Consider the following 23,568-nt stretch of genomic DNA (forward strand, 5'->3'; position numbering starts at 1 on the left):
CTCGAGGATCACTGAAGCCAGTGAGTCAAATGGTCTTGAAACGAATGGTCAGCTTTGTGAAGGTCCGTCTGCATTACTGATTTTTTTAGTAAAATCCAACTAAGAGTGCTTCATTGAATCTTGTTTTGAATTATGCCAGCCTTAAATTGTACTTGTAATTGTAAATTTCCCCAGTGTGGGACGAATAAAGGATATCTTATCTTAAAAGACAGTGCTGTTTTCTATCACTACAACGAACGCCGAAATACTGTATAGAAAACTTGAAATGACAAACAAAATACTGTTCTTTTACTCCTTTAATGGTTAAAAAAATATTTCTTTGCACAGACAACATGAAACAAAAAAGCAATGGCCACCTAATAATGACTGGTGGAACATGATGAGGTAAATGTTTTTGAGGCGTGATAACCAAAATGTTAGCAAATAACCATGCCTCAAAATAATAATATTAATAGTCAATAAAAAGAATATCAATAATATATAATTACAGCTAAAAAAAACATCTGAAAATGTGCACACAAAAAAAAAACAGCCAAGTAATAATATACAAGGCAAATCTTGCCTGTCCAACCGCTCTTGTGGACTTCAGCCTACCAAGGTAACTGCAGCTCTTTGACATTATCTCACCACCAGACAAGACACACAGAGCTTAGAGGGCCCGATGCAATCATCATGGCAGAAGGCCCCACAGCCCTGGCACATGATCATGGCTTTGAGGCGACAGGAGCACTTGAGCGACACCTCCTCGGCCGTACTGTCAGTAAAGGTCTGGATGCTGAGCGTGGCCTGGCTGGTGGCCAACCGAGGCCGCAGCACGCCGTCGGTCATGTTTCGGGAAAAGCTGCTATTGTCCATGACGGATACATTGGCGGTGTAACTGACACCTCCGAGACCCCCACCCTGCTTGGAGATTTTTCCATAGAGCTGGAAGGGGAGTGAGGAGGACGACGAGTGATAACTGGAGGAGTACGGAGCTTTGCTGAGCTCATTTTTGGCCATCCGAGACAAATTCATTTCCATATTTAGCAGTCCCTCCATCGCTCCTCCACTGGGGTATCCATCCACAGAACTCACAGGCTCTTTCTTGGTAACAACAACAGATGCTTTAGCGATTGCCTGGCAAGAAGGCTTTGAACCAACTTCAGTCTTTACATTGGGAGCTGGGGCTGGCTCTTGTTGGTTGGCAAGAACAATCTGTGACTGGGGGGATCGCCAGTTGATTTTAAGACTAGGCACAACTTCTGTGGGACATGGGTCCGCATGAGGTGGAGATGGGCCATTCAGTATGGTCCTCTGAGCAGACTGATTCCTATCTGGAATAGCTCCTTGTGATGGCTGACGGACAGGTGACTCTTTGATAATTGTCGTCTCAACAATATGGTTAGAGGTGATGGAGGAGGCCGCAGTGAACGGCGGTGAGGTGATGACCGGGACAGCTCCAGAAGCTTGCTGAGATTGATACTGTGATGGAGTTGGAGTCGCCATTAAACATGACACCGGGTAGCTCTTCTGCGATTTGACTTGAGAGGCAACGGTTCCTTCAGAGTTAGGTAACTGAGCTCCCATTTCGGCCCTGTTGCAGGGTCTTCGCTGGGGTCCTACTGATCGGCTAATTTCTAGCCTGTCGGCAGAGTGTGGGGGTAGAACTTTATCCAGAGGAAGGCTACCTTGTAGAAGCTGTGTCACTAAAGGGTTGTTGGCTTCCACACTGGACACTTGTCTAGTGGAAGTGGACACTTTCTTTGAGGTTCCAGAAATACTTGAAGGATAGTTTGAGGCCTTAATCTGTCCATTATACCCATCTTCAGCAGAACCCTGTCTGGTGCTTTGGCAGTCATCCACTTGTTCAACTTTGACAACAACGTTGTTCTGAGATGGGCGATCTTGAGAAAAGGTCTGGCTTTGTGGAGTCATACCGTTGGGAAAGCAAGGCTGAATGACCGTTTGACCAAAGCAACTGGACTCATGGGCTTGGATGACTGGCTGGTGGTTCCGCGGGGGGCTACAAATGGCCTCCTGCAACTTTCTGTGGCCTCTCATCTGGGAACACCAATCTTGGTCAGGCTGCTGCTCATCCACTTGGCTCTCAGTCTCACAGTCTGAAGCAGTTTCTGTAGAATCACTATGAGTCCCAGCCTCATCATCCCTGCCCGAGTAGTCCACATGAGGCGATGATGCTTCTGCTTGTTGTGTTGTGGCGGAGTCCGTGTCAGTGTCCCGGGAATCCTCGTGATGGGAAACATGTTTAATTACACTACCTAAGCCTCTCTCTTTCTCGTGTTTAAGCTCCACAGGTGTCACAGATCTGACCAGCTTTTGGACCACCACACCCTGAGCCCCAAACCTGGGAAGAGAATCTGGGATGGACGTTGGAGCAAGTAGCCTTTTTTCCCTTGGTGGCTCAAGCCTCTCTGAGGGGCAAGTATCAGAAGCTGCAATCTTGTTTTGTCTATCGAGTGGTGAAATGGCGTAATTTGCCACTGTGTCAGTCTCTTGAGACGGGGGGTCTGTTGTTGCCCCCGCAGGTCTGTCGGAACGGGTTTGAACACTGGATGATGTTGGGATGAAGGCTTCCTCGGCCACAGGAAGCCTTCCCACCCCTTTTTGAGGAGGACTTGGTGTCTGCGGATGCTCCGAGAACACAGAGGTTGAGGTCTCAGGGGGTGTTGGCAAAGGCAGGGATTTGCCTTCTACATTGGGATGCTGTAGCTGTGTTCCAGACGAATTCGTTTCACAAGTCTTTCCCTGCTCCTGTGTCCCACCACCTCCCCTTCTTCCACTTCCTCCTCCTGGCTCAATCGGTCCTGGATGTTCTTGTGCTCTCTGTCCACTGTTGCTATCCGGTAACCCAGCAGCAGGCCGCAACCGGACCCTGTTCGGCCCTGGCCCGTCGGCAGAGGCTGCAACAGCAGCAGCGGCTTCCCGCTGGGCACGGGCTTGCTGCGCGCGGGCTTTGATGTCTGCGAGCGTCCTCGCGCCCCCCGTCCCCGACCTCCGCGAGGCCTCTCCAGGGGGCACGATGCGGGGACAGATCTGGTAGGTGGGGTGCCCTTTGATCCAGGGCGGTTTGATTCTGGACAGTTGAATCTATGGCAAAGAAACCATTCAAGTAAGTTTCATAGTGTAACTGTATCTGCACATATATGAAACTGGCTCTTACCCGGATTGGAGGCACCTTGGGTTCCTCCGTTGTCGGCTGCGGTTTCTCTGAATGGACCCTGTCAATTGTGGTACGAAAGGACTGCTGGTCATTCAACCGTGGCCTCTTTTCGGGGAAGCTGGAGAAGGCCCGTGTCTCGTCGGGCCTTCTCTTCTGTTCCTTGTGCTGAGCGCTGGGTGCAGGGGTGCCTGCTGGGCTATCTGAGGGGCTGCTTTCCCGGCTGCTGGTGGCGGTTCCCCCTGTGACTGAGGTGACTGCAGACGCAGTGTCATCCAGGTGATCCGTAGTGACAGCGGCACCAGACGACACAGAAGAGGAGGACGAAGAGTCCAGGCCAGCGGTAAACGCTCCCTGTTGATCAGAAGCTGAGGAAGGTGAAGACGAAGGTGACGAGTCAGAGGAGGAGGAGGACGACGACGAGGATGAGGTGGACGCTAATACAGGTGCAACCTCTTCGGGGAGCAGACAGCCCGAAATGTTTGGTTCTTTGTCATCGCTGGTGGATGCTGGGCTGGGAATAGGAGTTGGAGTTGGGGCTGGCAGTAGGACTGGTTCAGGAATGGGAGTCTTTGGCTCAATGGATACGTTGTCTGGTGGGAGCTCCTCGTCACATTCAGCCTGTAGCACCACCTCCCCTTGAATAACAGTACTCTCTGACATTGGAGAACCAATAGAGACGGTCGAGGTTTCCAGAGAAGCGGCGTTCTCAGCAGCTTCTGCAGACTGTAGGACTGGAGAGCTGGTTTTGCAGAGGGTCCGACGTGCCCTGCGGCGCAGATCAGCTCGGGTGCGTCTCCTCATCCTACCATCTCTCCTCCGCCGACCTACACTGCGTCTCTTGGGCACACCGGTTGACACCACAGAGACGCTGTCACTGTCCAGGACAGTCGCTGCAACTTCACTCGCATCACTCATTGTGAGCTTCAGAGATTCCTCTTTTGTCAGGCCAGACCTGTAGGTACACATTCAGCGTTATAGTATGAAAATAGAGTCTGAAACATTTCCACAGTGGCAAGACAACCATGATTGGCGTAGCTTACACAAGAAAAGCAGAAAATCAAAATTAATGCACGCAGTCACATTGAAATCTATCAGGACTGATCCGGTTCTTACTTCTGTCCATGGTACTCCTCAAAAAACTTTTCCTTCCAAGCCTCAACCTTCTTCTCTTTCTCCATTTCCTGCCGGAATCGCACCTGCATCTCATGAGTGAACTCTCCTAAAAAGATATTGAACATGAGTATGTTCAAAAGAGACGCACTGAAATTGTGTAACGGATGAGATACTCTTTTTGGTGTGAAATTCAAACCGTAGCTCTTCACACTAGGCAGCATTTGTCCTACTCTAGGGACTAAGCTAATAACCATCCATAAACATATTTTGTTTTGTAAGCCCTATTCATTCTTTGCAGATTATTGGTTTAATCAGCAAGCCATCAAACCAGCTGTAAGGTTGATTCAATATGTTGACATGTTCCCACCACCATCCTTCACCAAGGTAAAGTACAAGTTTTGCCAATGCTCAAATATAGGTGCAAAAATTAAGAAAAATAAATAATGTTGTTAAAAGGTTTCCTTCATTACAGGACATAAAGCATTTTCTTTCCCTTGAGGAGGCACTACTTACCTTCAGCTAACCTCTCTTTCCAACTTTGGGAGGCATGTGTAAAGAACTCATTGTTGAGGGCCGAACTGCTCAGCCTGGCCATTCCATCTGGTCCAATCTTAATGGAAAGCAGACACAATGTAGAGATATAGGAAACGAATGAAGAAATAAGGAACAAATCTGCATTATTGAGGGGATATTGCTTCGCAGGAAACAATATTTAGTACTTAAGGTCGGGCATAACGAATGTGCTTGATGTGTTGTGGACTAACGTTGAACAATCAAGCCAATGTTGAGTAGTCAGCATTCTTGAAGAAGGGGAGGGCAATTCATTGGTCCACAAAATCGTTTAAATGCTATCCCAAGTTCTGAATGACTACAATAGGGAAATATGGCAGTCTTAAGAAGGAAACAGGTTACCTGGCGGTCCACTTCTGGCAGAAGTTGGAGTAGCTGCTGTTGCGACTGGGCTGGGAAGGCTGAGAAGGTTCTCACGTTAATGAGAGCCCTTATGTTGGTGTTGACAAGAATAGACCCTGGCGTTTCAAAGTCCACATCTACCCCTCCCCGGCTGCGCTTCATCGGTCCTAAAGACAACAAAACCACACCTAACTATTAGCTATTGCAATCATCTGATTTATGGTAAGTGACGTGAACATTCCCCGAGTATTGCTATTCGAAGAAGAGAGCAAGGCTTACCCGAGGGTACATGCTCTCCATTGACTTTAAGAGGAGTGAGGACAACACGTGGCATCATGACTGCTTTCTTCCGCTGCCGTCCTGACTGTAGCAGTGATGGTGATGGGTTGGACACAAGAAGTGAAAATTCCACATTTAAAATGTTTTGCGTCTTTCTGATCATGTGAGGTTCGAAGCCCACATAGGCAGACAGATGAAAGTGTTATCATAGCCACTCAAATTGGGCAGCCTCTATTGGAGAAAGGTCTGACCTGTCGGGAACGGCTCAGTCTGGTCTGGGTGTGCTGAACATGTTGGACCTGCTGACTGTCAGTCCGTCCCTGCAATCCCGCTGCTCTGCTGAGACGGGTCTGAGGCTGGCTGACAGACTGGAGCTCCGTGGAGACGGTAACACTGGAGGAAGTTTCATCGGCCAAGGCTGTATAAGGCCAGAGAAAGAGAAGACTTACTGTACCATATGGTATAGTCATACAGTAGATGCTTCGTACCACACATACGGTAATTGTCATTTACAAATAAAACATGCTTGCTGCTATATGCAGATTGATGACTCACTTGCCAGTCTTAATTCAATGATTTAAACTTGTGATTTCAGCGTAATGTTACCCGAATTGGAGGCGGTGGTCTCTGTGGAGTTGCAGCTCTCCTGCTCAGTTGTCTCGCTGGGGCCAACTGCTGCACCCTCTGTGAGGGTGGCGTTGCTTGAGGTCGGGGTAGCAGCACTGCTCACCAGCTCAGATGGTGTTTCTGATTCGGAAGTCTTTGTCCACTGCAGGGCATTCTTCTACAGATCATTTAAAAAAGTAAAGGGAAAGTCAATCATCTGATCTCCGAAACTAACAGACACCACAGGTATAGACACCATGGATAAGTACAGCGTTTAAAAAGTGAGTAGAACTCAAATCCTTATAGCACATGTATTTCTATACACCTTAATTGGTAATTGTGCACATTCTATTGCAAATCAAAACATTTTAAAAATCAAACATGTTAGTCATTTACATGTTATGTCAAGATTAAGAACCTAAAATTGGGTTGACATCCCAATGTTGGTCTTGTGGGTACCAAGATACTGCCGTTTTATTTTAACAGCCAACCAGCAATAGAATATACAATAATTAATTTTTTTGTTTCTAATTTTGGAGTAGAATGTTCCCTGTCAATGCTTTTTCAATTTTTCACGTCTGAAAATGAAAACTACGAAAGGAATTTTGAGATTTACTGACTTTTTAAACACCGCTACGATACAGAACACAACCTTATGTACACGTTGTGTAGTATCAGTATCACAAGTTCAGCTGCCGTTGAACACAAATATGAAACCAGTCATTTGCATGGCAGCAACTTAATGTATTTAGGGATGTGGACGTGGTCTGGACAATCTGAAAGTGAATAAGTTAAAAAGGTGATTTGTGTGACTTGTGTGTTATGTAATGTGGCATGGTTGTTAGTGTCAGACGGGCTCGGCTGAACATTTTAAGAAACTGATAATTTACTGGAATTTTCGCAGACAACCACTTCTAGGGTTCCAGCGTATATAGATAGAATGGTCCGTAAAATAGAAAATAACCAGTAAATAGCAGTCCTCTGGTTGAAAATGCCTCATTGATGGCAGAGGTCACAGGGGAATGGCCAGACGGGTTCAAGTTGAGAGAAATCATACAAATTACCACCTGTTACAACCGAGGCAGTATGTAGAAGAGTATGTCTGAACGCATAACATCAGCAGAAGACCACATCGAGTGCCACTCCTGTCAACGAAGAATGGGACATTGAGGCGACAATTTGCACTGACTGGTTTGAAAAAATAAAACGATTCCTGGTCTGCCGTATATTATTTGGGGGTGGCAAACCAGGATGTTACATATTCCGCTGAATGGCATGAAGAAGAAAAAAAACTCGTTTGTGTAAATCAGGAAAGGGAGAGAGATTAGACAGATTTTAGAAAACTGATCAAAGATGGTCCCCTCTTAATTCATGACTTCCCGGTCTTACTGACAATACAAACTCAAGTTCTGTAGGCTCCACGCTAAGCATTTGCAGGAGGCTTTGACACTCAGTTATGTACATAATGTGTTATTCGTGCACATTGGTAAGCGGATGCACGATATGCACAGACCGTTTCCGCATTTTGGGCTACAGAGGTGTGCTAACTTCCGGTCACTAGTCTAACACAATTTTGTGCACAACCAGCAAAAAAGATTTGCCTCGGTAAAGTCTAAGATTGGCCCGAAATTCCGGAGGGTGGAGTTTTCATGAGACAGAAGATTCCATTCCATTTGGAAAATACGACACTTTCAATGTGAAATTAACTTGCGCAATGGATCAGGAAGTCATACTCATCATTACCAGTGACTTGTGGGCAGCTATTCTTACAGGCTACTTTGAAGGAATATGTGTTGTTGCATTCTGCATTTAATAAATCTAACAAAGGTCATTTAATCAGAACATTGTACACATGATTGAATCCATGTTTGAAGCAGCTTTATACATGTGAACGCTCCATAAAATGTACACCGGTGTAAGATATATCGCAATAAAATACATCGGTGCAGCACAGATGCAAATGTGTGCTGTGTGAACACCCCTTCTGTTGCAACCTGGTGATGACGCACTGTGACTTTAAGCTCAGTGGCCACTTCCGTCTGTGAACGTCTTGTTTGAAGACTCTCAATGCCACGGTACTGTTGAGTCATAGTTAGGCGCCGTCTTGGTTCTCATGTCAAATGTGAACAGCATGATGAGGACGACTGTTTAAACATTAGCTCCAGTTGAACCAGGATATCTATTAGTCGATTCAAGGATCAAACGCCTGTTAAACTAAAACAAAAACCGTGACTCATGGTTCTAAACAATGTTTGTGGGAGGACGGTGCCGTTGACATACCTTTAGAGTGAATAGGCTCATCCGTCCAGGTAACTTAAAGAAGATGCTGTTCTTTACCCGATCTCCCCTCACCTGGGAGTGAAGCATTGTCACCAGGCAGGCCAAAGGTGCTGTACCACTGTGTATAAAGATACACAATACAAACTTGTATCACAGGTACTGAGTAGTAAGACAGCGTAGCGAGAAGTGTGTCATCTTGGGTCATGTACGCTTTGAAAAATTACAGAAAATACAAACTGTCATGTCAACCATGGGCATCTATCATAAAATCAAGGTTTTTCCTGCGATCAAAATGATGCGGCAGCCGCCTCCAGCTAATTTTCTGCCGCCCAGCCAGACAAATTGATATCACTCGACCGCATGTTTCATGCGTGTTCTCCGTGTCAGTAATTGTTTTATTGTACTTTTAAAAAAAAAGAAAATTCCACCAAGATGCTGGTGGGAGTTTCGAGCGGTATACTTGCTTCAAAATATTCATGTACAACATACAGCAATGGTTGTGTCTGAAAGGGCCAACTGCTGTGTTTTTACATAACGCATTTCTGCAGTCCTGAAAATAAAAATGTAATATTGCAACTAAATAAACACATACTGTATGTCCACAGAATCTCTCGCTATTTACATTTTGAAGGTGAATGTCTTGTACTGTTGACAAACAGTTTTGGAACAAATTTTTGTTGTTGTTGTTGTTTCTGGAGCATATACCATATTCTAAGTTTTAGTGTGATGTCTTAGAACACATATGATCATAGATTTGTAAACATTGCTGATACATACCTTCTGTCCAGTGCATCAACGGGTGAAAAGAGTCCATTGAAATGAAAAAGAAAATCCGAGTTAAAACCACATTGACAAACATGCATCAGGCAAAACATTCAAACTAACCAGAGAACATTGAGACAGTTTCAATTTGGAGGACTCAAAAACAAACAAACAAAAAAAACGACTGGATACACATTGGATACATGGGGTCAGAGAAGATTCAAGAGCGATACATTTTTCAAGAGGAACGATTAGGATCTGGTATGTTACGGCTGTAGCTTTTTTCATGTTTAAGTAACAACATGCACTCGATAGCCGATTTCTATCCAGAGTGCATCTCGTAAAATATGATACGATTCGATATATATCTCCATACATGGGTTGCGCTACGATTAATTAGGATGCTTCAATTCAATTTGGTTAAATCAAAACAGATTTTCTGATTGAAATGGTTTTGTATTACACCCCTAGTAAAAGAATATAATGTACAAAAAATGTTTTTCATACATTCCATTACCAGTTCAGGGAGTACACCGCCTACTGCCCAAAGACAGCTGGGATAAGCTCCAGCACGCCCGCAACCCTTGTGAGGATAAGCGGTACAGAAAAATGGATGGATGGAATTCTCCAAACATGCCAAAAGTTTGGCACCAAATACATTTTGCAATTATAAAGTAGAGAATTGATACAATTTCAGGGATTCAAAAAGAACATGTTGGAAATTTAGTCATATCCTTGCAAGAATTAATCAACCATATATGAAAAAGAAAGGCCACAGGGATAGGACTATAAATATTGCACATTCTTACCGTAAACAAATGCAAGTACTTTAGTGAAGCAACAGTGTTTGGTATATCAAAAGTGTATACACCCTTCAGGGCCCGAAATAACATTTTTTCCTTGCGGAGCAATTTTGATAATCATTGACTTAATTGAAGGAGGAAGTTTCTACTTTTGAGAAGCAATGTTTCTGCAGATGAATCCCAGGGCTCTGAAGCAGGGGTTTTATGAAACAATGAAAATGTGACGGTAACAAATCAAATACTGGCATCATTTTTTTCTTTTTTGCATATTCACTGTTCGGCACCCGTGAAATCCAATATTAATTACATTCATTTATAATATGGCATTTTTTCCAGTGTTGGACCATAAAGATGGAAGACAATATTTACAGAAATGTGCGGTGTGTAGTCACTTTTAGGACATACTGTACATACACCAAGCTGAAACATGTCAAATATGTTTAGTACAAATATTCCTGGGTTAATCTAACGGGCCAGGCGACATAAAATTTCAGTGCATATGTGTTTTCCTGACCGCATTTCCTTCAGACCCTTGGTCTGAATGACATGAAGAATTTGTTTCGGGGTCATTGGAGCATCTGAGAAGTTCTCCAGCACCTGCAAAAAGAGAGGGGCCATTCGTAAACACACTCTGAAAACTATGTTTCAAGTCAAGTCAAGCCCATTCTTAAGTTGCAAACTTAAGAACGGGGCATGAGCCCAGCTGCCAAATAGTGAAAAAAAAAAATCGGAACTGACAGCGGCACAAATGCTTATAATGATTTGTCTTAATAGTTCAAATTATAGATAGATCACAAATTACTCCAACACGGCAATAGCACTACGAGATGATTACATATAAAAATGTTATAGATTTGATTAAAAAAAAAAAGAAAAAAGAATGCACACAAAGTAGGTGTGTCGCCTTCCCAATCATCCAAAATACTAACAAGTGAGACCCCCGTCATTTGTTGGCTTGAGCTTTTTAATAGCCTCTCAGCACAGCAAATGCAAACAAAGACAATCCATAACGCCTGCTCAAAACCTGTGCTAAACTTAGCTCCTCCTCAAAATAGAGACAGTCAAAAGGTTGAGATCCAGCCCTTCACCTGAATTCTTTGACACCAATTACAATATTCCTATTAGCTTTGATGGAATCTTAGGGTGTCACAGAAAGAGCATAAAACTCCCAATTGATGAGTTTTATGGTAATAGCAGTTCGGGGGGGGGGGGGTGACCAGCGCAGAGACAGGGGTTCAATGTAATGTGATAAAAAGCAAGATGCCTTCATACAATTACAGCGGACCCCCGTATACACGAAGCTTGTCACCTGCGATTTTGCATATTTGCAAATTATTTTCAACTATTATTATTTTTAATTGCTTTTGTTCTTTGTTTCATCTGGATTTCCTCCTCGTTTTGTCATGGAAAACCCATATTGAGTGTCTATCAGAATTTTCTGGATTACATTTTTTTCTTCAATGCATTTCAATGTGCTTTTGTTTTTCTTCAATGCATCATTGGTCCCTATCCACCCACAATAGTGAGGGTCCACCGCGCACTGAAACCAGACACTATTACAAGATATGAGTGTATAAAACTAAGGGTGCATGATCCCAATTTTCTGTTCGATCACCAATTCCCGATTTTGAAAAAGCCTGACTTGCCGATCATGATTTTTGCTGATTCCAATTTTTTTTCCATAACCAAGCATAAACCTTCAATTGTCCAATTTTGTTTTATTGTAAAACAATGAACATTACCTGCGAAACAATACAAACTGGTTGTTTTAACTCGGGGTGCAACGATCAATCCGCCGGGATCGGGTTCGACACCAAGTTTCTTAATTTTGGGGATCTGGGATGGGCCGATCCTTTAAAATAAACCCAACCTCATGCATTAATCGTATCTTATCTAGTTCTTCTCTAAATAAAAATGAAAACACACTTCGTCATCATACAGCAGAAGCCAACAGTGGCTGACATTTTTTAACCTCTGCGGAGGTAGATAGGTCCTGATTACGATCCTGGACGATCAATCTGTACACCATTAAATAAACCATTAAAAAAACAAAAAGTTTCGTTATTTCTAAAGTACATATATTCAATAAAATAATAACCACGTTTAAAATGCCACAAATTGCTGCAATTCTCTGGTTAAAATGTACTGATTTGAGTATCATTTTAGTTACCCATAGTTGCTTTAACACTAGCGAAGCCAATCTGTATTTAAATCTCGTCCGGTGTACAACATTAATAAGTACACTCCCGAAGGATTTCTTACAAAACCTCTGACAGAGTCATTCTCTGCGATCCCATACTACACTCATACTACAAAACACTCCCACAAATGTGGGTCATTAACACACACGCGCAACGTCTGGAATTCACATTAACACACCCACGGGTAAAAAGGCTTTTCAGTTCTGAAAAAAAATACCCGTTGGTCGCCTAGAAATGGAATGAAGCTTTTCACACACTTTACTAGTTTAATGTCCGGAAGTGTACATTTTAAAGCTTGCACCATTTACGTGTAGATGTACAAACCCATGTCCGTTAACCGTTATCTCTAAACGCGACTGGCCATGTTTTTGTTTTAATAATAGGGCCGAGTTTCTCAGGTTGTAATGCTCTCTTAATGCTCTCGGGTGGCGTACCACCATAGTGTCTTCATAACAATTGGGGTTAACGAGATGTTTTAAGTGGCTAAAGTGGCTAGCTGGCAGCCTAGCAAACAAAGAGCTCTAAATATAACAGAACATTTAGCCTGCTGGCGTTCGTTCGCACGGTGGGCGAAATGCCATCTTGCTTTACTAGTTTTTGATCCATACAATCAATGAAGATAAGTGTGCACTGAAGGACATTTAACCATAACACAGCCAGCTCGCTATAAGGGTTAGCAATGCTAAACCAGCAGCTAGCTTCGATGGATGTCCAGCTTGTCTAGCCCGGAATGTCCAAAATCAACCGCGACGCAGTCACCTCAAAGCAATCCTCACGCAACTTCCCCACAGCGAACAAAATGCTCAAACTAGACGGCTTACCATGCGAGCCGCCTCAGCCCAGGTCCGTTCCTTCGTTCTCTTTTGTTTGTCCTTCATTTCCTCCGCACTGGCCTGCCGTGACTACAAAGCGCCTTGAAGAAGAAGACGGTGGCGGTTTAGCTAGATGCTAACACGGCTCCGATGTTCTCGGTTGGCTATGTGGAGCCTTAAAACAATACGAGTGTTTCTCGTGCTGTCGGCCCTTTACGACGACTAACCACGTCCGAGTGTATGTCGCTAGTGTGTAAAATACGTCAGTGGCTGTTACTAAATAAGCGCAACACACATAGTGGCGATGCACCAGAAAGGCAGCGCGATTGTAGCCAAGGAAAGCAGTCTGTGTCCGTGGAGTGCTGCAGCGCAACAAGCCTTGCAGGGACGCTACTACCAGGTCAAAGGTCAGCAGCGCAAGGCCTGCAAATAACCAATCGTTCAAATACGATATTTTAATTTTTTTAACGTCTCTTTATGTATGGCCACCACAGCAAACGCAAGCTTTATTGCATGCAATACAATACTCTTATATAAGCAAAAAGGATCATGACATACTGTATTATGGACATTTGTTCGTGTTTTTTTTAAAACACGGTCCAGTTATTATGTCCATTTATGTACATAAATGGACATAATGTCCATTAAATATGTCCCATTAAATGTCCATTTGTTATGGACATTTGTTCGTGTTTTTCTTAAACTTGTCCTGTTCGATTGCTTAGTCGTGCAGAATGGAGGACCTGTATATTCTTTTTTTTTTTTTTTTAATGCCGGACCGTTTTCAATATACCCCTCACTGTGTCTGTTTTTGTTGCATTTCTTGGATCAATTGGTCAAATTTTTTTATGTACAGCTTTCTCAACCACTCGTGAAGTAGGGTGAAAAACAGCAATTAAGGTACTTTAATGCTCTCAGATGTGGGCAAGGAGAGCCACAATTGTACTTTTACGGAAGAGGACAAACACTCAAATGCGTAAATCTAAAATGACAACACTCCTGAGGAGTCACAACCTATCTCCAGACGCTCATAGTGAACGACTCAGACAATAGTTCAGCCCCTGACATCACTCTGTTGGGAAAAAAATCACAAACAACACAAATACTACAATACAAACAATAATGACACTTAATAAAACTAGTTCATTAAAAAAAGAAGTATCTTTTATGTTTTTATATAATACAGTGCTATTGTTGTTTGTTAAAAACTTTGCCCCCCAATACTGAAAGAGATAAATGGTGTTTTCCATCAAAGAAATGTAATGGATTAATGACTTTGTGGAATTGAAATACAAGTGTCAAAAAAGTTAAATAATAACTAAATTAATTGATATATAAATATTATTTTCTACTTAAAATGAATACGAAGAGGTCCTTTCACATTGGAATATGGCATACAGGAAATCCAGATTTTTGAACCCTCTTCACTGCACATTCTACTCACCGGGATGCTGAATTTATAATCTCGCTATCACAGCATGCATGTAAACAAACAAGTGCAATTTTCTGGCAGACGTTTGTTCATTGTAACACAGATACAGAAGGAACACTTCAAATCGCCTGTCCAATTTTATCCTTTCTGTTGCTTCACTTTACTTTATTGCCAACTCTAGTACTGCTCCATATCTCTGGGATGCATTTCTTGTTTAAGGAAGGAAGCTCCTTGAAGTTTTAGCATCGTAGACAAATGACATCTGCTTCAAATCAACAGAAAATGTATTTCAATTAATACAGATGATATAACATGATGCAAAAAGAATAAAGGGGATGTGTAAATAAAGGAATGGTAACATTAAAAGGTTATGCACAAATCAGTCGGGACTCGAAATGAGATGTGAATTTGTCGTTGTAAACGGACGCTAAATGAGAATTTTTGGATGTGAATCTGAGCAAACCTTAATATTGTCAGGTTGTCACACAGACTGAATGGAAACTCAGTATGCGTGACGTTAGTACTGACTCTGGGGATTGCACATGTGTCATGTGAAGGCAGGCATGCTGCTTGAACACATTTTACTTTCATGAGCAATGTCGCACCAGAAAGAAAGGCAGGGGAGATGCTGCCACTTTTAAATGCAGTAATTATGTCAGTGTGAAAACATTTTATATGGTGGCTTTAACTCCTTGGCCTACCTCAAAAATGTCACTAATGACAGAGGCTGATTCCCATCAATATTCAAAAAGTTGCTGAATCCAACATTTGCTACCTTTACAAGCATTAGCTACACAGTGAGATACCACCTTAAGATGACCTAAAACACCAGTGCACTATGATAATGTCCTTGAAATCAAAATGCAGGGAAGGACAGAGTAAGTCGAAAAGAACTAATATTCCAAATTCCTTTCCACTTGTACAGACATTATCATTGTAATTTGAACAAAGCCTTTGTAAGGGCTAGATAATAATTTTCACAAATCATGAGTAAAAAAACAACAATACAAGCACTCTGCTATGGTTAATGAACTCACTAATCTCCAAATCGAATCATGCTCAAGTTCCTCTCAACAGATAAAGGTGATGAATTTGCGGACTATTTTAGTGAAAAAGTACAAACTATCACATCAAATAGCACAAATCACAAAACCAGCTGGGAATAACTCAACTGCCATGCAAGAAATAGGGGAAACCGTTCAGTAGCTAAAACTAGCTGTCAACTATCATCTGAATTTTTCTAAACTCATTTGGCCCTTTAGGAACTACCTGGTGCCAGTAGGCACCGCGTTGGTGACCCCTGGTAGAGCGGCTCGTCCTACACAACGTCAAATACACATTAATAAATAAGGTATTCTTTAAAGCAACCAAACGAACGGGAAATTACTGTTCTTGACCTGTCAGCATTGACATAACAATGAAAAAGTTTGTGGTCGGGCTTTCCGCTGTGGTTGCAGAGAACCCTTGGTGTGACGTCACGCTCCCAGAATGCACGGCTTGCAGCGCGGCGCCAGCAGATCAGGCCGATACTCGCTCGAATAAACATCTTCCAAAGCCTTCATCTGTCCAAAATGCCCACGTGGAGGCCAATTGGAGCGCGGTGGAAGGTCGGGGTGGTGCGACAGGCGGTAAGAAACGTCTGATGTGTAAATGTTGACTCGAGTAGGACTTTTTAGCCAATTTGCTAAAGTGATACAGAGAGTTAGCTCCCGCAAGACAAACTCCGACACAACTTAGTGAAGCGGACGTCTATTGTTATAAATTGGTAATTCTTGCTCGGTTAAACTTCGGACATTTACTCGCAGCCGTGGGAACAAATATGTATACCGATGTGGTACTTATCGAGTAATCAACAAGTGTGAACTTAACTCAACATCCGCCACCGAAATTCACGAAGGCAAGTTGGGCTAGCAGACAACTTTAGCCCCGGTCAGGTAAGTTGAGGACACACATTCGCTCCAGCTTTTGACTTCGTAACTTCAGACCAGCACCAAACATCTATAATGACACATATATTTATTAAATAACCCATATCCTGTATCCTTCCAAATATTTGTCGACCGTTTTCAACACTGTTGCGGACTCTTGACGGAGGGAAGCAAAGTGAACACGAACGTCGTTCTATGTGGCTCCACAGGATGGCGCCGTTGGTTGATTACGCCCTGGTAGTGATCGTTCACAAGCGTCACTTCTCCTAAATCTCGAAAAAAAATTAAACAAATGCTGCCAGGCGGCAACTCCCTCAAAATATATACTTGTTGCATTTGAGAAGTCGAGTAAGAGAAAGGTCCAAGAGATAAACTCTCAAGTAAAAATTGCAAACCTGTGGGTTGAGGGTTATGGATTACAATGCAAGTTTTGTGGAATTTAAAGTTGAAATTCAATGTTTGCTTTCCAGTACATTTAGGGCAAAGGTAGAGCATAAACTGGCGTGACGAAACCTGGGTTGCGAGCAGCGTTTGTCCAAACATTTACAGACAGCAAATGGACCAATCTATTTAAGCAACTTGTTTATTTTCTGTCCTGACATGCTCGTGTTGTTAAATCAGAAATATTTACTGCTAGCTACCCATATTAGATTCTTATGCTGTTTTTAATTACCATTACAGGAAAATGAGCTCAAGTTGTATTTTGAGCTGACATTTACAAGGCCTAACTCGCTGTTGTCAAACGTTTTTAGGATTTTTTTTTGTCAATTCAAGCACCTTATCCAGGGTTAGTCGTTATTGCTTGAGACTCCATGCTGCATGGAAGTTCACTACTCAGTGGTTGAAATGGTACTCAGACCTTTGGGCTAACTGTTAGTTTTCCCTCTACTGCAGGAATGAGTCGAGACAAACTCTGGTTGAAGTATTTTTTCCTTTCTTGTTGACGTGCAACATGCAGCGTTGACCCTCCACTGTTTAATTCCTTGGATTTGTACTCCTTTGTCTGACAATTGCTAGCATTTGTGTATGCGGTGTGCGTCTGTGTTTGAGTTTTATTTGGGAAATGTTTACATAATGTTTTCATGACATGTTCTTTCATTTTAATCTGCTATTTATGTATTGGAATGCAGGAGGAAATCTAGAATGGGACTTGACATTCCCATCTAGACTGTATATTTCTGATTTAATTTGATTTATGACAGTCTGCTGTGTGCTCATGTCTTTTGCAATACTACAAGAGATGAGAGAGATGGGACTTTAGTGATTACTGTCTGTTGTTTGTTATTATACATGCTTTTTACTCAGTCATCTCTCTCGACTTCAGGTAATGTAATTTGCTCAATATGGGAATCTCTTGTTTATCTTTCAGGTCATTTGAGATGTTGAGCTTCCTCTGCTGAACACCAACGGACTCCGAGTCAGCAAAAGAAACTGTATTAATTGCGGCCCTCTTGGGTTGCTATGGCAGGTGCTGTCACTGAAACCAAGCGCTGGACACAGGGCTGTCCCACCAAGGCAGGACAGACCACACATCATTTCCACAAGAGATCATTAAATAGTACACAAACTGCACTTAGTATTAATGCAAACACACAGACATAACACAACAGTCTAGGACCAAAGAGTGGATGGCCAGCTAGCTGGAGAATCCTCATGAGTGTTGCTTGTGTGTGCTCCTACTCACTCAGTTCTTATCCAGCGACACAACCAGCAACCTACCCCGTGGGACCATGTTCCACCAGCAGGAACAACTGAAGGGGCAGCTGCAGGATAGCCACATAGCCAACAGGCAGCTGGGTTTTCACTGCCAGGAGTGTGGGAAGCAATACAACACTCAGATGGGTTATAGGCGGCACCTAGTGGAAGCTCACAGTGCTGGCGCGGGCCTGTCCTGCTCGGACGGGGCACCGTCGCTGCTGGAGCACCTGGGTGGTGGCCATATTGACAGGCCTCCATCAGCAGAGGGCAACAACAATGCCGTTGTGGCGGTGAGAGAGAGGAAATATTCCTGCGAGCGATGTGACCGCCGTTTTTACACCCGGAAGGATGTACGTCGCCATGCTGTGGTGCACACTGGACGCCGTGACTTCTTGTGTCCTCGGTGTGCTCAGCGCTTTGGCCGCAGAGACCACTTGACGCGACACTTGAAGAAGAGCCATGCGCACGACGCAGGTTTGATACCACTGGTGACAGCCAGCGCTCCTGTGGCGACATCCACGACAACCACCCAGTGTCCCGTCAAGGAATCCAGCCCTTTAGCCTCGGACCGAAGCTCCTCCACCTCCAAGGAACCTGTGGAGACTTTCACCAGGGACATGTTCAACTCCTACCCCATTACCAGTCCAGTCCCCGGGATGAGTCACCCACATGGCCTCATGCAGGTGTCTCTGTCCTCAAGCATGGGAGTCAGTCGGCACATGCCCCCGCCGTCTCCTCACAACCACCACCATCATCACTTGCAGCCTCTGTCGGCGCCTCAGCAGCAGTCGTACAGCAACGTGCCCAGGTACCAACAAGGATCTACCTCATATCCTCGCACTGACATGGACAGTTTCCTGCTGGATCTGCAGGGTGCCCCTCCTCCCCACCTCAGCTCAGTCAACTCTTCTACCTCTACGTCCACCTCTCCTCAAAGGGAGATGCTTGCTGAAGGGATTGCTGTTGGCAGCGATCCCCACCTAGTGCCCAGGAATGCTGAGCTTTCCTGCACTACTAACATGGAACTTGGGCCACTGTTGGGCTTCTTGCCTTTCAGCCTGCCGCCGTACAGCTCTCATGTAGGAATGGGCGGGTTGATGATGGGTTACCCTCCTTCCACCACCGCCACCACCTCGCCAACCTCTTCTACTGGGTTATCCTCCCAGACATCCGGGCCTTTCACCTTCTTCCAGCCTCCTCAGGCTCATGTGCCCCAGGGCGCTGTAGCCCACAACCATAGCCAACTACCTCAGGCATACAGCACTTCTGCTGTCAGCACTTCTAGCTCCTTACCTCATTACTACCAAGCCTTTCAGCAATAAGCAGTTGTGTGTTCTCAAACCCGTCTTCACAAATGCGTTTGTTTTTCCTGTCAAGAGACAAATGACATCTTTATCCATACGTGTATGTGTCCTGACTTTTGTTACTGCGATAGATTATTCTTGAACACAACAAATCACCTCATCAGTATTACTGTACCTCGTAATTTAAAAAAACAAAACAAAAAACACTTGAAGGCACAAATGTTGCCTATCTCACTACAACCGACAAGAGTAATTCTTTCAAATCTCCGAACAACAGTTAATGCACTTGATTCCGCTCTCACTCCTATGTGGTGACGACCTGGTTTAACGTCACGAAACATGTAGCACACACTTACACATGTCACACGTGTATAGCCACCTTGAAGCACTGCGTTCAAAGAGGACCCACCAGCATCGTGACATAACCGCCATGAAATGCATTACCCTTTGTTACCATTTGTTTCTGTATCACTCATTTAGAATGCACTTAAGTTTAGTTTTCATCATAACATACCTTTTTATTTTTCAATGGCTTCAAGGAAATTGGCGTTTGTGATGGATAAGCAGTTTCATAACTATTTCGATTCTCTGCAGACTCGGGTTTGTTTTGTGACAATTGTCTGTTAGTTAAAATAGTGACTATTTGGCTCAAAATACCATTGAATATACACTGAGCAACCAGAACATTATAACCACCTGCGCAATAAATTGATATCCATTATTGGAGCTGCGTCCTGCCTTTACAAAAAAAGGCGAGAGTAATTATCAACTGAGATAAATTGTGTGTTGCTTCATCAAGAGAGCCGTGTCTGAACTGAACGTTATCTTTGTCATGGTCGAATGTTTGATGCAGTGCTTGTATTGGATATCATGTGGTTGTAGCATGACTACATTCTTATCCAAAATGTCATACAGGGAATGTAGTTGGTCACTGTGCAAATCAGGAAACTCACCTCAGGAGCTTGACTGATACTTAAAATAAAATGCACCGTTTCTTTCTTGGGGTAATGATAATCTTGTTGTTTATCCAGGCCGGTGTACTCTCAGGGAATTGAATCGCTAGCTACTGGACTGTTCAGGTTGTCTGAGAAGACGTTTAGCTCCTCATCTGAACAAGCTTCATCGGTTGATGCTCAAGGCTTACTTTGTAGATGGGACAACACAAGATAACTGACAGATGTTGCACAGTGCCCTTCTGGCATTTGTTCTTTTAGAAATCCATTTTCTGTAGTCCCTCAGTGGCAAGAATTCATTTTACTCCCGCAAAAATATTGAGGATGTCTCCAGTGATGTTTTGTCAACTCGTTGCTGCTTTCAAATGTTGCTTCCTGTTTGTTTCCAGGGTGTCCCAAATCACGCACAGTAGTTAGGAGATGCATACCAGAGATTGATTAGCTAAAGTACCAATCAGAAATGGATCCAACGAGCTCAGTTTTTAAGCAAGGATTAATGGTCAAATGCAATAGTAAAACATGATTTTCTCTTGATTTTTGTCGGAACACACTTCTCATCAGTGTGTGGTGTCATGTATGTCCACAAGTTTGAATACATTTGTGATAATGAGAAAATTATTCCACCGCTACGGCGTTTAAAGGAAGCGGCAAACATTCATCGCCACCGATAACCAACCGTCTCAGTCATCGTGTGAGGTGGAATGGCACAATGGAGAAACATTTTTTTCTGATTCCATGCCCTTCACATCAATTACAATTGCCATGGGAGGAGTTATTGCAGCCCGAAGTATAAAGAACAAAAACTGATGGATTTCATAGCCGATTGTACTTGTGGAAACTTGGATGTTCTGAAATGTCCAAGCAGTTTTTTTTCCTCATAAACGTACCGGGATGTTTTTCATATAAAGTGCCCAGACTTAAAGCTCCACGTTTGAAACATTTTCCCCTACAACTTCCATTTTGATCTGTTGAATGGTACAAGCATTGGCCTTGAGTCTATTTGCCATTTGTATGTTTTGAGGCAAACTATTGCGCTAAAACTAAGTGAGGCGACCCGGAATTTTTTTAAAAAAGTGTAATTTAGAAATTTAGCTCTTCTGGATATGAGCAACTATGATCATTGCTGTTTTGACTTAGCACGTCAAAACTATTTTAGAATATGTGTAGCCTTTTCTCCTATTATCCATGTGTCGGCCACTTTTTCTTTTGGCATATGACTGGCTCTCAAGAGCTTCGAATGAAATTGGGACTGAAACCCCACCCCGTCATATTGAAGACTATTGCAATCCATCCTTTTTATACTCTAATCACACGGTCAAGATGAATGGATCCCAACCGGGATTCCAGTCGTGAGAATTCCCTTCACGAACATTGCTACAAGTTACAACAACTGTTGTGATATTGGAATGAAGGCATGCAAAGAGATAAAGCTATCTCTTTGAAATCCATTCACTCTGCTGATTGACTGTTCCACTGGCATTGTCACGAGTCTCACTGTTGCATTGCACCCATGTCAAAATGCTACTGTTGTGTGTGTCTCTCTCAAAGAGTGTCTAATCTCTTGACAGGGTTAAAGCACTTATGACATTTCCGAAGAAAAAAAAAGGTTTATACCTCAAACAGAAATAAGGGTTTCTGTTTTTCCTTTATAGTTCTAGTTGTTTTGGCGCTTTTTCCATTAGTTTTAAACTTTTGATGGTAGCGTTTATGAGTTAACTCTTAATATAGTGGCAGACATTATTATATAATAAACATTCTACCTCTATCTTGTCATATCCTTCTGCAATATCATTAGAAAATGTTGAAAGATGTAACAGAAATTTTACCACTGAAAAAGATTGTGTTGAAATTTAACTTTGAAGGACAGGCTACACACTCTGATCAGAGGTGTAGTCCATTGAATCGAGCATTGTTCTGTGTACTGGCCTTTAATGATATTTCAACTTATTTACTACCTCAGAAGTGACGGGCAAATGCTTATCTAACTGCAGAGAAAGTGTCTAGGATTTAATGTTTTGCTTTCTCTCGCTCCATAGTGTAATGAGAGCACCTCATTGCGTAATATCAAGTGCAGTCATTTTCTGCTTGACTGATGTCAAGTACCGCGCCAGCCTGTAAATATAATTGTTACATGTAGATAGCAGGCAGGATTCGGATACTTTGGATTCACAGTGGGAAACTCCTGAAATGAACACCAAGTGCCTCTTCTGTTACATATCCTGAACGGAATCACTTTCAGTATTTTTGTGTCAGTTAAAGGACCCCCGAATATTTTCTGATGTGACAAAAACGATGAATGCTTCTTAATAGGGTTGGGTTGTATTTGGCATTTTAACAAAATACATTCGGCTAAATCATTCTTATGTTTTGCTGTTCTGAATGTACACCCTGAAAACTAAAAACAACTGTTAAAAAAGCTTCTCACGCTGTCCTTGCAGGAAGACTTACTACCTCTCATGTCAATATGAATATTGATGCATCCGAATTAGAGTACTATACTCCAAACGTAGCAAGAGAAAATCAACCCCATTTTGGTTCAAGTTACTGTACTTACGAAATGCAAGGATTTCATGTATTATGTAATGTCAGTATGGAACATTTTAAGCCTGTCCACATTGTGTCTGACATGTTTCACTGTGGTCCAGGGTCAAATATGTGCAAACAACTTTGAACCTGTGTTTACTTTCTCCTGACTATGTAAAAACACAAGCAAGACACAATTTTCCATCTGTAATTGTGGAATACTGTTAGTACTCTTTGGAACACTAATAGGCTGGCTGTGAACCAAGCGATCTCATTTTTTTTCTTAGTTTGCATTATCACATCATAGCAATTAAGACCACAAGGCAAGGTGAATTGTTATTTTCTTGTCTAAGCAAAACAAAATAAATATGTCCTGTAGAGTTACTCAAAGTTGCAGTGGTTTTAAATTGGAACTGGAACTCAGGAAGGCGGTCGAATAAACTGAATATGGACAAAATAGTGGGGTGGACAAAAATTGTTTTGCACAAAACCTAATTGAAAAATAACATAAGTACACCTACCATTAACTTGAATGTCTCTCTAGAGTAAAAGTAACTCATAGTAACTAAAGAATCCTAATTGAGAATGTTACACCATCATACACATTTTGACGTAATTTATAACAATGAGTTATTTCCTTGGACCCCGAACTCTTGCATGACTGTACTGTCCACGTACATTCAGCGAATGAGTTAAAATTGTGAAATGCTTTGCATAGCAATATCTAGAATAGCAACAGTAGAAGTCACTTCACCGTGCTTCCCTAAATTAGAACCTCAATTAAATTGTCATATTATTTGAT

The 23,568-nt window shown here is 42.8% G+C and overlaps 2 protein-coding genes across 4 annotated transcripts; one reads left to right on the forward strand and one right to left on the reverse strand.

Annotated features, from left to right (window-relative positions):
• Positions 1 to 281: 281 nt before the first annotated feature.
• Positions 282 to 13,330, reverse strand: asxl1 (ASXL transcriptional regulator 1). The gene is made up of 12 exons (XM_052059016.1): positions 12,938 to 13,330; positions 10,430 to 10,512; positions 9,128 to 9,130; positions 8,351 to 8,468; positions 6,071 to 6,248; positions 5,716 to 5,882; positions 5,465 to 5,549; positions 5,186 to 5,352; positions 4,787 to 4,883; positions 4,274 to 4,379; positions 3,161 to 4,112; positions 282 to 3,087 (listed from the first exon to the last, which is right to left on the reverse strand). The coding sequence occupies exons 1-12, from the start codon at positions 12,992 to 12,994 to the stop codon at positions 619 to 621; spliced, it is 4,482 nt and encodes a 1,493-aa protein (XP_051914976.1). The 5' UTR covers positions 12,995 to 13,330; the 3' UTR covers positions 282 to 618.
• A 2,510-nt stretch (positions 13,331 to 15,840) lies between these two features.
• LOC127592876 (zinc finger protein PLAGL2-like) lies at positions 15,841 to 23,150 on the forward strand. 3 transcript variants are annotated; one of them, XR_007960236.1, is made up of 3 exons: positions 15,841 to 15,988; positions 17,658 to 22,043; positions 22,081 to 23,150. XR_007960236.1 is itself a non-coding variant. In XM_052053910.1 (2 exons), the coding sequence occupies exon 2, from the start codon at positions 18,019 to 18,021 to the stop codon at positions 19,306 to 19,308; it is 1,290 nt and encodes a 429-aa protein (XP_051909870.1). In that variant the 5' UTR covers positions 15,841 to 16,294; positions 17,658 to 18,018; the 3' UTR covers positions 19,309 to 23,150. The 3 variants fall into 3 exon arrangements, 2 of the variants coding, with proteins under 2 accessions (XP_051909870.1, XP_051909859.1); XM_052053910.1 differs by having other exon boundaries at positions 15,841 to 16,294; positions 17,658 to 23,150; XM_052053899.1 differs by having other exon boundaries at positions 17,658 to 23,150.
• Positions 23,151 to 23,568: the final 418 nt, after the last annotated feature.

The sequence above is a fragment of the Hippocampus zosterae genome, chromosome 2 (genome assembly GCF_025434085.1).
Source record: "Hippocampus zosterae strain Florida chromosome 2, ASM2543408v3, whole genome shotgun sequence".
NCBI lineage: Eukaryota > Metazoa > Chordata > Actinopteri > Syngnathiformes > Syngnathidae > Hippocampus > Hippocampus zosterae.